We start from the raw sequence: 13447 nt of genomic DNA, 5'->3' as shown, positions 1-13447 counted from the left end.
TGGGCATTTGGGACAGGCAGCAGCTGGGGCACTCAAACACTCTACGACATGTTTGAGCCTTTAAGAAATTCCTGAATGACCAATGCCCTTAACAGATATGCTGAGCGGTGTTTCATGTATAAATTATAAAGTGTATGGTGCTTCAGATGGAGGCTAAAAGATATATAATAGGAAGCTAAAAGATATATAATAATCTAAATGTGATGACTCCAACCAGAAGTCTCATGCAGAAAGGGAATGTGCTGCATGACACTTAGCAGCTGGTGAAATCTTCCTAACTCACAGCACAGTATGGGCAAGTTTCACAAACATCACAGAAGCTGTAAGTGAAGAAATACCGACCATCTCCATCCATGTCATCGTCACAAGCATCTCCTTTCCCATCACCATCAGTGTCCCGCTGGTCATTATTCAGCACACTGCGACAATTGTCACAAGCATCTCCAAAGATATCTTGGTCACTATTTCTCTGGTTAACATTGGGAGCTAAGACACAGTTATCCTGCAAGAGACAAAGACCGAAGAAAGGTATGAGCTGGGCTCTGAATCCTTCATTTCTACTTTAGTGGATTTATATAAGCCTTGTATTTATCTCTATTTTCAGGAAAAAGCAGCAGCAACTTCCAAGTAGTTTGACATTTTATGAGTATTAGTTCTGGACCAGATTTCAGTGGTTCTCTCAAATTATCTGTTTTCAACCACATCACAGGATGCAAACATGCAGTATCACAAGGCTTTATTTATAACTTTGTTTTCTGGTTCTCACTTCAGATAGACCCATGTAAGTAACCTGTTCGGAAGCCCTGACTCCCGTAGTCTGTCTCAAAGGCTGCACTTCAGAGGCCCTGACTGGTCCTTGAGGTGCTCTTGCTGAAAGGTGTTTGCCCCCTTCTGGTAGAGACTTGAACCAAAGCTGAAACACTCGAAAAAATATGTTTCTTGATGCAAAAAGGCCCAAATCCTGTTCTTTTGCCACCTAAGATGCTATTGACTCTCCAGGACCACCAGGAGGCACGAAGGGGGGACCGATTTTAAAGCGGTGTAAATGTGCCTCCCTGACTCAGCACACCCGTGTCCTCATCCTGCCACACACATGCAGCAAGAGGCAAAACACAGCCACAGCTAGCAACAATTTACAACAGTTAATTGATTGCAAAGGATTTGCAGAGTCACAGGTGAAGGAGCATTTAACATCTTTCCTTATGCAACATTAATACAGCCCATTGCTCCAAGCTGCCAGAATTTTTGTCTCTGCAGCAAAATACTCCAGAATAGACTTTCTGTGACTGCTAGTCTGCCCTAGCACCAAATAGACATTTGTACTCTAAACAGAGCATCCTTCTTCTCTTCCTTGGAATTGCATTAAGCAACACCACACAAATATCTTGGTGTGGAGTAACAGTCAGGAGCAAAAGCAAAAGAGTTTTTATAGTCTGAGTTTATGCTCCAGTATATTCTAGAGCTGTATCCTCACATGGAAAGTTCTTTCTCTTTGAGAACCTGATCCAAAGCTCTTGAAGTTATTGTCAAGACACCCACTAATTTCAGCAGGCTTTGCATTCCTCACACAGCGTGCTGTCCGGTCACTCTGTTCTTTAAACAAAAAACACACTAACTTATGTTCTTAAAAAACAAGTTATGGGAGAGTGTGAAAGAGCACATGACTGCATTAAAGAAAAGCACAAGACTATGTTCTGTAGAATGGGTGCATTCTACAGAAATGCTGTCATTGAGAAAATAAAATTAAATGCTAAAATATAAATAATGGAGCATTAACAGGTGGGACTTAAGGCTGGTGAGGCAGACTTTTTTTTCTTTTTTTTAGGTCTTTATGTTAGCCTTATATAAAAGGCAGGATTTAGAGGGGTACTGACAGTAACAGATATGGGATAATCATTGGCAAATGACAGTACACCAAATTTTGAAATCACTGCCTACTGCCAATAACACGAGATCCTTCTGCTTATACAGAGCCCTGCCCCCCGAGATAAACGCCCAGATTTATGCAGCACCTGCTCGTTGGGAATGCCATCTCCATCTGCATCTTCATCACAGGCATCTCCAATCCCATCACCATCAGCATCTTCTTGTCCAGAGTTTGGGACAAATCTGCAATTGTCCTGGATAAAACAAACATAACAAAACAGAACAGAGAGGGGGAGAGAAAGAGGGAAAGAGGGAGAGGGGGAGAGGAAGGGGGAGAAAAGTCTGTAATTTATGGGTTACCTGAATGCTATCATGGTTTGAATTACTTTTTCCATTATTGTTTTCATTAAATAGTTAATCAAATAAAATACAATTTATCCAGAAGAATTCAGTAACTTGAAAAAAAAAATGAATGCATCTTGTCAGGTTTCTTCTATTCTTAATCCTACAATAACATAGAGCATGAATGAGGGAAGAAGAAAGAACTTCTTACCTTTCTGCAGTTTTCAGCAGAGCATGAGAGTTCTTCGTTAGGGTAGCCATCAATGTCGACATCTTTTCCACAAACATAACCATCACCAGCCCAGCCGATGCCACACTAACAATAAAACACCATACTAGTATTACGGAAAGGTTAATGAGTCACCTCAAGAGGGAAACTCCACATCAGTCTTGAAAAGCAGTAATATGCAAAAGGTACTAACAGATGTTGAAGTACAGCAAAGTATGCCTTAGTATCTCTCGGTGAGGAAAGAAAAAATTTATTTCAAGATTTCTGTACCTAGGCTCATCTAAAAAAAGCCCAAGACCTATTCTAAATGGACTGTGTGCCTGCAACACCTAAAAATTTCAGTGAGGGCTACAGATTTCTTTTAGATGCTTGTCAGGAGGCAATTTAGCTCCTCATACATCAGTGGGGAAAGCAGAGAAAAAAGAGGACTTAGGCAGATGAACCTAGCACCATAGTTGGATGGCATGACTGTGCGTCAGTATCACAATACATCTGTGACTAGGGGAAGCTTTAAGAGGAAACTGTTAACAGCTACTGAGTTTGCATCAGCAACACAAGGGCATCTGCAAGCTTCTGCCAGCAAATTAAATTACTATTGTTTCACTCACAGGCTTAATTTGTATTGTTCTGTTGTAGTTGAACACACGCATAGAACTACAAATCCAGATCTCTCCTTCATATGAGGACTTACCTAATATGAGTATCTAGACACGCTCCCATTACAGCATGAACTTAAAATATCCTAATTTCTTAGTCTTTGAAGTAGATGCACTTAAAAATGAGACCAAAGCAAGTGCTAGCAAAAGCATATACTGTAGCCAAGCTTAGGACACAACGTTAGTCTCATTTCCCCTTGCAAGCTGGAAAAACTAAGGAACGTACTTCAGTCAGACTCTTACAATGAGAATTCACACGCCCTTTGTGCTCACCTGCTCCTAGGGCTGCAAAGTACAGTACAGCCACCTGTGCTAGGAATCTCTGGTCTCCCTTGGGGGTGGGGGGGAAGGAATCATTTGTACCAGCAGGCAATGCGAGCACTGTGGGTATGCAGACTGCATCCCTGATCACAGCTATGTAGTTAAATGCGCTCTGCGCAGCAGCACGTCAGGAGAGAAATTTGCTCATGTGACATTCTCCATGCAGTAACACTTGAGAGTCCTATCTGAGGAAACTACAGAAGGGGCTAAAAACGCCCTTCACAAAAAAATCTAGTTAACACAGACACTAGCAGCCCACACAGTAAACATGGCATATGAGTACGGCTGTGTGCCATAATTCAGTTTAAAAAAAAAAAAATGTATTGATAAAACGGCCACAAAGAGTCACTCAGTTCTAGCATCAGAAAGTTTGGCTCTCACTGTGAACGCATGCACGTGTTCACCTACTTACAATACACGTGACCTCGCCTCGCCTCTCCTCAATACACCGGGCATGGACACTGCACGGATTGAGGGCTCGACTTCTGCAGCTCCTCACAGCCTGGCATCCCCTGGTTTGGTCTCCTGTATATCCTGATTTGCATTGCCCACACTGGTAAGAGCCCTGTAGGAACAAAAAGTTACTAGCGAGTCTTTTAACTGGATTTCTTTTTTTAAACAAATGTGTCAGTGAGATTCATGCCATACTGCTTACACTGTGCAAGTACAATCTTTCATCCACTGAGGCCTCTTGCACTGTGAGCACGCTTTTCTTTCTACATAACATTCAGGTTTTGCTCCCACATCATGTGCTGGAAAACATGCTCAACTCATGCCTGCTGAGACAAGGTGCCAAAACTTTGTGTAAACTTAGCAGCAGCACCTGCTTAATCAGATCGGCTTAGCCAGACAAGCAAACCTGTGTGGGTGCTCTTATCACAGTGTAAAACAGATTTCACCAGTACCTTAACTCAGCTAGGGACTGAGTGAAAGAATGGAATAAGACAAGGAAGTTCACCGTATCTGCCCTGTTTATTTCATTTTACCTTAAATGTTTTTAGGTCAGTTTGAGCTAAATCTTGGAAAGGAATTCAAGAGTCAAAGATTTGGTTATCTTTACTGAAATGGCAGTAAGAATGTCGACACAGCCTTTTGCATTGGTTTACCCAGAAACATGGGTAGATCTTCATGAACTGTATTTGAGCACTTCTCACACAAGAAAACCAGAAGAAGCCAAGCCAAGAAATCCCAGTTTATGCTGCAACAATCACTATATGCAATATAAGCAGATAAATGCTGATAAAAATGGGTCTCATTTAGGTATTTAATGTGTTTCTGTCTCTATCTCACATATCTGTAGATTTGTAATCTATGACATAAAAGTTAATTGAAAACAATCTTTTTTTTTCTTACAGCAATTGATTATTTTGATATGTCAAAGTACAGAAACAGACAGATCTCTGACAAACTCATGCACACCCTTTGTGAAACAGGGTGCTTCAGACCACTTTGCTCATCCCATACAAAGCCTGTTGGATGAACTGTCAGGACTGTCCCAGTTCTCCATGCCAGAGAGAGACACATACTACCAACTGTGCATTATTTTTGTCCTGCCTTCTTAGCTTTGTTCCAGATTTAAACTCTATGTTGTCTGTATACTTTCAGTCCAAAACTGAAGGTATACAGGTGATTGAATAGAAAAATGATCACTGGACCATCCCAATGGCATGGCCGACATAAAACCTAATGATCTGTGCACTTTCTCCTAATTGAAGCCAGGCTAAAATCTTCTGAAGTGTGCTGAGCTTGCCCAATATATTCTCTTCTATGCAATAAAATAGCCTTTAAGGCAGCATCTCCTGATCCAACAGTTTTAAGGAAGACAAGAGCAAAGAAAAACAAAAAAAACATGCTGCTCTGTTTTGACAGCGAGCAGGCTTCCCATTTCCCTGCTAAAACAGGGACCACTAGCCTTCAGAAGAGGACTAGTCTTTCAATAGGTACAACATGGGAGAGAAATGTTCCTGGTACCAAAAAAAGAGAAATACAGTGAGCAGTGAAAGCAGTCCCTAGCTAGATGAGCCCATGCACAAGGAAAACACACCACCTGGAACGTCACTGGTGGCCTCCATGATACCCAGCTGCAGAAAGTACCATCTTTACACCTGTAGATTGTTTTTATGCTTTTTCCTGTTAAGAACAGAGCCTGCATTACGCAGCCAGCAGGCTACTGTAGCAGAACAGTATTTGACAGTGGGATAAGTAAAAGGTCAAATTTCCTTCATAGCATTAAAATGGTCATATGCCCCTTCTGTAGGACTGTATCACAGAATCACAGAATGGTTGAGATCGGAAGGCACCTCTGGAGATCAGCTAGTCCAACCACCTGCTTGAGCAAGGTCACCTAAAGCATGCAGCACAGGGTTGTGTCCAGATGGATTTTGAATTATCTGCAGAGAAGACTCTGTAACCTCTCCAGGCAACCTGTTCCAGTGCTCAGTTACCCATAACATCTTTTAACCCCCCATTTTTAGTTCTGCAATGCTCCTTCTCCTGGATTATCTCCCAGGTCTACAGATATTAAATGTGTTGTACCAAATGTAGCTCTCCTGCTCTCTGTACTACATAAGGAGATACCTGGTACTGTATATACCAGATAACCTAATGAAGTGAAGATATTACTCCTACAAAAAGGGCACCCATAGGATCATCTTGCTGCAGTAATTCCTAGGCAGGTAGAGATATGTGAAAGTAAAGAAAAATCTTCCAAAGATGGTTCCTTCCCATAACATGCTCATAAACACACATAACTAGAGGGTAATGCACATAACTGGAAGATAAACAGAAAATTGTTGCTGTTCTTCAGGGAAAGAAATAAGGATGCAGCTCAGGTGTACATGTAAAGAACCAATTAAGTATGGACTATTTTACTATTATTCATGAAAAGGTGATTCTTTAGATTGAGCCAACAAACAGACTACATTATTCAGCTCTTGAATCAGAGCAACAAATACAATCCTAGTCTCATGGAATTTTAAAACAATGAATTTGTTAATGCTACAAATGAAAAGGTGCTTACCAAAGTGTTTACACAATGGGAATTTGGAACACAGAGTCCATCTCCACCACTTTGACATTCATCGATGTCTAAGCAGATCTAGCAATAAAATAAAACAACTTAAAATAAAAAATAAGTCAACTTGGATCTAAGTCTGAAAAAAGCCACCAACGTTTAAATTCAAAAAGAGTCATAGCCTCTCCTGAAACTGCTCTAAGAATGGCACAGATACACCCCATAGACATAATTTTTAGATGGTTCTCCAGACACGCAAGTCAACCTTGAAGAGACATTTTGTGATACAGTGTCAAAATGTCAAACTTCAGATGGGCTTCTGGTTCACTCATAAAAGTTGAAAAGAGAACTATGTCCCCACTGCAGAGCTGTACAGGAAAGTTCTTAAAGACTGTAGTAAAACAGACCTTTTCTATTAAATCCTTCCTCTTCCTAGGTCTGAATGAGTTTATAGTAATCAACAAAGCCTCTCTTTAAAATTGTTGCGCCTATGTAGAAACTGACATTTTTTCCTGTCTCCATCCTAATCTTATTAGACAGTTAATACTCTCATTAAAGCCAAGCAAACACAACGATCAGTTAGAGCAGTAATACTCTAAGCTCTGCCTAATTACATAGGGCAATTATGTAATGACTGAAATACAAATAAATTGATATATTGATGATATATATATTGATTAAAAACTAGCCCCTCGCACTGGAGATTGCTGCAAGGATGCTGCCACTCACCTGCTTATTGTTCTTGGCGTAGCTGAGTCCTATCCCTTGGACTGTTTGTCCTGTATATCCTGGGGGACAGGTCTCGCATCGGAAACCTGGAGCAGTGTTCACACAACGCACTCCAGGGAAGCAAGGATTGTAACGGCACTGCAAGGATAAGAAATGAACGGAGCACATGTTGATGCTTCAGTAACACCCAGCTACTGACCACACACACAGAACTCTCAGGAAATTGCTTAGGCAATGCTACATGCAAATGTCTGCATCTTCTGTTCAGAGCTGGCTTGCAGATAAAAGTCTCGGGCTTATCTGACCCCATCGATCTTTAGCTATCTCTGAAATTTAACTGACACTTATAACCTTGCATTATAGTCTGTAGCAGTACCCCAAGCTCTGCTCCCCATCCTTCCTTTTGTTGGGTAGGTTCAGCTTTCGCTGAGATTGAGCATCCCCCTGTAAAGGGCAGGACCACAATGTCTGAAAACAACATAACTGCAGCCCAAAACATGATCTTGTCATTTCGTTTTGTCCACTCAGAAGGAGTAGCAGCATATTTCCCTCATTTGTATCTGAGCAAATACTGTAAATAGAAGTACCCCAAATACAAGCCAGACAAACGGGGATGTGCCTGTAGGATTCACACCTTTCAAAGCAAGAGGGCCACAGACAACCTTCAGCACTTCTCCCAAAATACCACATATCCATACCACCACCCTTGGACTGAAGATGCTGTTCACTTCATTGCCTAATGTGGTTTCACAGAATGGTTGTCGCCCATTTCAGTGGCCTTCTGGGGGGCCGTGGGCAACCACATCCTGCATTGCTGCCTCTCAAATAGCACCAGCCACTTGGTAATATTTGTAACACTACTAAAAACACCAGCATGTTATCATGCTATGTAAAATTCAAAGGCAGCAAAAAGCAAGAAATTTAAGAAAGAAATATGAAAGTTTTTAAAATACGCATTTTTTAATACTTGTTTTTGCCTCCATCACTAGCAGAAAAGCATCCATAAAACAATAGGAGAACAAGCCAGGAACATCCATGTACAGTCTCAAACATGCAACTTGTGTGGATGTATAAAATACATGATTCTACACTACCCACAGTTTGCATCTGTCCTTTAGCGATCATTTTTGGAGAACTGTTACAGACTAATAACCACACACACTTTTAACAGAGCAGAAAAAAAAAGTGTTTGATATCAAAGTGTGTTTGATGTAAAGATAGAAGGATAGCTAAAGCTAGCATATGGCAAATACAAAAGCTAAGACAGACATTTTGTCCTTGATAGCAAATTATTTAACGTGAATTTTGTTGTAGCCAGTGGAGGGCAGTCAAATTACACCATAAACACAGCAGAGCCAAAGCACAGAATATACATGGCATCAGCATGTTAAAATAATGTCTTTAAACTAGTCATGAGCACAGGAGCTTGCTGCAGAGGTGTTAATAGTCTCAGAAAGACTGATGGCAGCTCTCAGTGTGGAAACTTCTAGATTTCTCTTCACGAAAATTTGCATGTGAACTGCTATGTAAATGTCCAGGGTTTAGGAAGTAATGTTCTTTGTTATTTCCTGAAATTATAGGAAGCTCACTCAGAAGAAAGCTGTTATTCTAGAAAAGACTATGCAAAAGCTTTCAAAAAGATACTATTTTTCTTATTATCATCTTAGCTGAGTAGGGAAAATAGAGAATATGACACAGTGCAGCTTATTAGGCGATGAAGATCTATCACCATTTATCATCTCTCCCCCCTCCTTGAGAGACCATAAGTGTGAATCCAAATGATAAAGCATACATTTTCTGGGGAAGCCAACGGCACCAGTAGCATCGTCTACGTAGAGACTGAGAACTCACATAAGCAGGACTATCTCCGTGATGTAATTTTGGCACAACTTCCTTGCTGTTTTGAACACCAGCTCAGCTCTGCCACCTGGAGCAGTGGTAGGAACGTGAAGCACACACATCTCTAGTTGCAGAGCCTGCCTGCTCAGAGCAACCTAAAATTACCGTCGTGCTACTATCAGGCTCGGTTTGCTTTGTCGCAGTGCTACCATGGGTAGAGCTGCTCTCACTCTGAAAATGGCAAGGAGGAGATTATTACCATGCTCTGCCCCAGCACAAACCTGGCTCTGGAGATGGCAATACCTCTCCACACAGCTGACTTCCACCTTAGCAGGCGCAAGCCATGCACCACGGCTGTCTGTGGTGTGACATTTGCACCACAACTGCCTCAGCTTCACCTCCCGCATCCATCTTTCAGGTCCTCACCTCCAGGTTTGGCACCTTCTGTTGCAGCAGGCACAGTTCATGCCATGCAAGGCAAAATAAAAGACATCGCCTACGTCTCAAGAAGCTACAACACTCAACCCAGGTTCTCCCCCCCACATCTTCTACCAACAGATACAGGTTGGACACGTCATACCCCTCTGCTGATAGCCTAGAGGAGCGTGTAAAGCAAATCAGCAGTCAAAGCACATCTCTTCCTGGCTTGGAAGGTGAAAGAGGAAGCGCTTTGCTGTTTTACGTCAGTTGCTTAGTACTCTGATAGTACCGGGCTATCCACAAGCCCAATTAGCAATCTATCCCTCCTGTTTCTCCACCCCCCCCAAGAAAAAGAAAAAAAAAAAAGGAAAAAAAAATCAGTAAAGGATAATGGCAAAATCATCATACAGGAAGCGTGGCGAAGTGGTAGACTGTTCTGTTTTTGTGTTAAGTGTTCTGAGTAGACATCACTTATTTCAATTAATAATTCACGATATAGCGTCCTCAATACAAACAAACTCTGAATTTCTAACATATAGCACACGAAAAAAAAGACTTAAGTCAACCTTTCTAGTTTTCATTATAACCACAAAGAAACAAAAGGAAGCATAACATTAAATGTTCACTTTTTGTCATAGACCTTTAAGGTCAAGCTGAAATCATGGCAGCCCTAAGGGTGAACAGAGGACTGGTCTCCAGGACTGGTTCAGGAGCACTACACTTTAAAGAAACAACTCCCCAGTCGACAGGAAGGGCTTCCTCAGGTCAGCCCTTAACAGAAGATGCTCTTTAAACTCCTAAAAGCATTAAATTGCTTTAAGTAACTTCTCTATTCACCAGAGTATCCCAAGTTTTCACCCATGTAACTTCCACAAAGTTACAGCAACAGCAAAATAGGGGGATGGGATCAAGTCAGAATATTCCCTGTGCAAGCAGTCAGCAATGCTGAAGAGATGAAGCACTAGCAACCCACTGCTATGTAAGAAACCAGCTGTTTTTAATCTTTTCTTTTTGTTTAGTTCTGTGAAAGTCACTGTTTTACCTCATCAATATCTGAGCACGTAACTCCATTCCCTGTGAGCCCTTCAGGGCAGGGGCCGCACTGGAAACCCTCGGTTGTCTCTGTGCACCTGACCCCTCTGAAGCAGGAATTGGCTTCACATTTGGGTTTAGGGCGCCTAGGAGGAGGAGTTGGAAAATTCACAGCTCCCAAACCTTTAACACAGAAAGAAGAGCCATTTTAGTGATTAAAAGAAACGTCTATCACTGCTTTCAGTTGGCAAGCACTCTGCAAAGATCTCTGCAGTGCTGCTCAGCAGGGTTTTGTGTTTCTGCCTTGCACAGTGAGGCTGCAGGAGGTACCAGCTGTGCTGGGGCTGATGAGACTTCATGCTGGGAACGGCCCTACAGCTTGCCAAGCCTCCAGACAGTGGAAATTAAGCCTATTTCGTTAGGTCTGCATGCTGCTCTTGACTACCCATGGGAGCTCTCCTGCCAGGTTTGTCCCAGCACAGACCTGCTGCTGGGCAGGGGAGTGAAACTTGGAAGGCCAAAAAGATTCCCAAGAACGGAAGTTTCATGGTACAAGCTGCTTCTCAGGCTAAATCGGCAACACTACCCCTTCATGTTCAAACAGTGCCATGATTTCACAGGAGCAAAATCTGACCACCTACAACTAAGAGGAACAAAGCAGCAGCAGCTGGGATGCACAGCAGGACATGCAGTATGCGGGTTCAGATGTGCAGAGGCCAGCACCAGGGAAAAGCAACATTTCCAGAGACTCTGGCTGGTGCTGAACCTCGGTACCAATGTGTGGGATACATCTTTGCACAATTCAAAGACATTTTCTTCGGCACTTGCACAGTGAGTTTAACATGGCTGGAGGTCAATTGAGTTAAAGTATTTTGATGAGGCTGATAGTTTGGGAGAAGTGACTAACTAAAATGCCTAATAAGTTTAGGTTTTCAATGCCATCCCAGGAAGGAACAGCTTTGGTTTCCATAGCCAATGTACACATATTTTGATTGCCAGTTCTGTAGGCGGGTCATGCAGTGGCGTTCAGGAAGGCATTTATTTCCTTCTATTTAGCCAAAAGATGGCCACTGTTTCTTTTGGATCTTACTGTTCACTTACCAGTGACTATCTACTCAGAATCAGACTATTTTCAGATGAAATCCATGGGATCTTGGTTTAGAGGGTTTTACCCCTCAGTAGGTGATTGTCAGGGTTATAGAAATTGAAAGCTTTTTTCCCTAGTGGAAATCTATTTTAAATATGTGTCAAATAAACGTAGAATACGTTTTTTTTTTTTTTTTTTTTTTTTTTTAAGTACTCCAGAAAGCAAATAAACCTGATGTAATTAGATTTAGTTTTAACGTAACTGAAATCTCATCTGGTTGCCTTTTACAGGCAATACAGGAATACTCACCACATGCTTGGCACTCAGCTATGGTATTTCTCAGAAAAGTTGTTTCCTTGACCTTCAGGATATAGAAAATACATATTATTTGGATACAGGCAGCTCCAGTTTGCACCTGGTTGCCAGAAGAACTATTATCTTCTCCCCAAGACGCTACTCAAATCATGCAACATAAGTACTACATCTTGAAATGAGATACTCCTCATACTCCATAAAACTAAGTTCAGTGATAATAGTCATAATTCACTTCATCCTTCATCATCAACAGAACCTTTAATTGACATGCTTAACTAAAGGCATGTGCCGGCAAATCCAGCTCTGAGACTCACCAACAACCAGAACAAATTCAATTTCAGTTCTGTGCAACAGACCTACCTCTGTCTAGTAATGGGCTAAGGCAGCCGCTGTAGTTCTTCTCCACCTAAACCACCAGGTTTTCTGGATCTTAACATGCAAGTCACATGCACTGCCACATTCAGTGAACCTTCACAGCACACACAGGACCTACACAGTTACTTTTTCTCCACTGTGTCATGCCTCTGGGGCAATGAACTCTGCACACTTACTCTTCATTGCTTACATGAATTCTGCCCTGATCCTATTAAAAGTCACAAACTTAGAGATTTCATGTGAAGTCCTTACACAGTACCTGTTGTCTGAGAAGGTCTTTCACATCTCCCAGTATTTGATTCATCTGCACCATCTGACCCATCAGCTGCCTATTAAAATCACCTGCAGGAAAACAGTAATGAAAAGAACACACAATGCACATAAGTCTCTTTCATTTGCCATGACCATTTCTGGGATACAAGATGGAATCATCTCAAAGAGCCAAGGAAGGGGGGCATTACTGTTGCTTGAGTCCTGTAGGAATGCTTAAAGGAAATACAGTATTTAGCTTCATTTTTGGTAGAGGGATTTGCATGACCTCAAGGCTCTTCTGGACTTAATTCCATGGTATATCCAAGAAATATCCAAGTATATCCTGTCCAAGGCCAGAAAAGCAAAAACTTCACCACAGAGAGTGAAGCAATAGATTTCTAACATTATTTCAGTGTCTAACAACATTGGCAACTAATGCCACTCATTACTGGTTTCTCTCAGGCCTGACATCTGTAACCCTATGTGAAACCTTATGGTTTCAAGACTGAAAAGGAACTTTTTAGTGATAATTTATTTGGGGGAGCCAAGAAATACCTGTCCATATAATGGTAAGTAAGCCCATTTAGGTATATTTTGTGTCACTACAATCAATTCTCGCTCATTTTTCAAAGAGAAGTCACTGAGTGTTTCAGGCGAGCTCACAGTGCAACTCTGATCAGGCATCAAAAGCAGTCACTCTGACCAAAAGAGCAGTTTTCATACCTGCAGCCTTCCTTTGGCTTTTCTTCCTGCTGCAGCTCATTTTACATACACAAGTTGCACTGCTGCATTTGCTTCTGGTGCATGTAGAGCAAGGGCTGCCTCATTCATAAGGACTAAAACATCTGCTCAACACACTTACGAACATGCTCCAAAAAAACACTTCTCAACACCAAATAACAAATTAAAGACCTCTAACAAAAGAGCAAAAGCTATAGCTATAACAAGCCACAGGGGAGGAGCAGAACTGA

The 13447-nt window shown here is 41.7% G+C and overlaps 1 protein-coding gene across 1 annotated transcript in view; it reads right to left on the bottom strand.

Annotated features, from left to right (window-relative positions):
* THBS4 (thrombospondin 4) overlaps positions 1–13447 on the bottom strand; it is a 36104-nt gene that overhangs the window by 10040 nt on the left and 12617 nt on the right. The window contains exons 5-13 of the mRNA XM_062599167.1: positions 12484–12566; positions 11844–11895; positions 10458–10630; positions 7157–7294; positions 6434–6511; positions 3827–3979; positions 2420–2524; positions 2013–2120; positions 343–502 (exon numbers count right to left, since the gene is read on the bottom strand). Coding sequence (XP_062455151.1) covers positions 343–502; positions 2013–2120; positions 2420–2524; positions 3827–3979; positions 6434–6511; positions 7157–7294; positions 10458–10630; positions 11844–11895; positions 12484–12566 — 1050 coding nt within the window. The remainder of the gene's footprint in view (positions 1–342; positions 503–2012; positions 2121–2419; positions 2525–3826; positions 3980–6433; positions 6512–7156; positions 7295–10457; positions 10631–11843; positions 11896–12483; positions 12567–13447) is intronic.

Source organism: Rhea pennata, chromosome Z (genome assembly GCF_028389875.1).
Source record: "Rhea pennata isolate bPtePen1 chromosome Z, bPtePen1.pri, whole genome shotgun sequence".
Taxonomy (NCBI): domain Eukaryota; kingdom Metazoa; phylum Chordata; class Aves; order Rheiformes; family Rheidae; genus Rhea; species Rhea pennata.
This window is presented reverse-complemented; position numbering and strand designations above follow the sequence as displayed.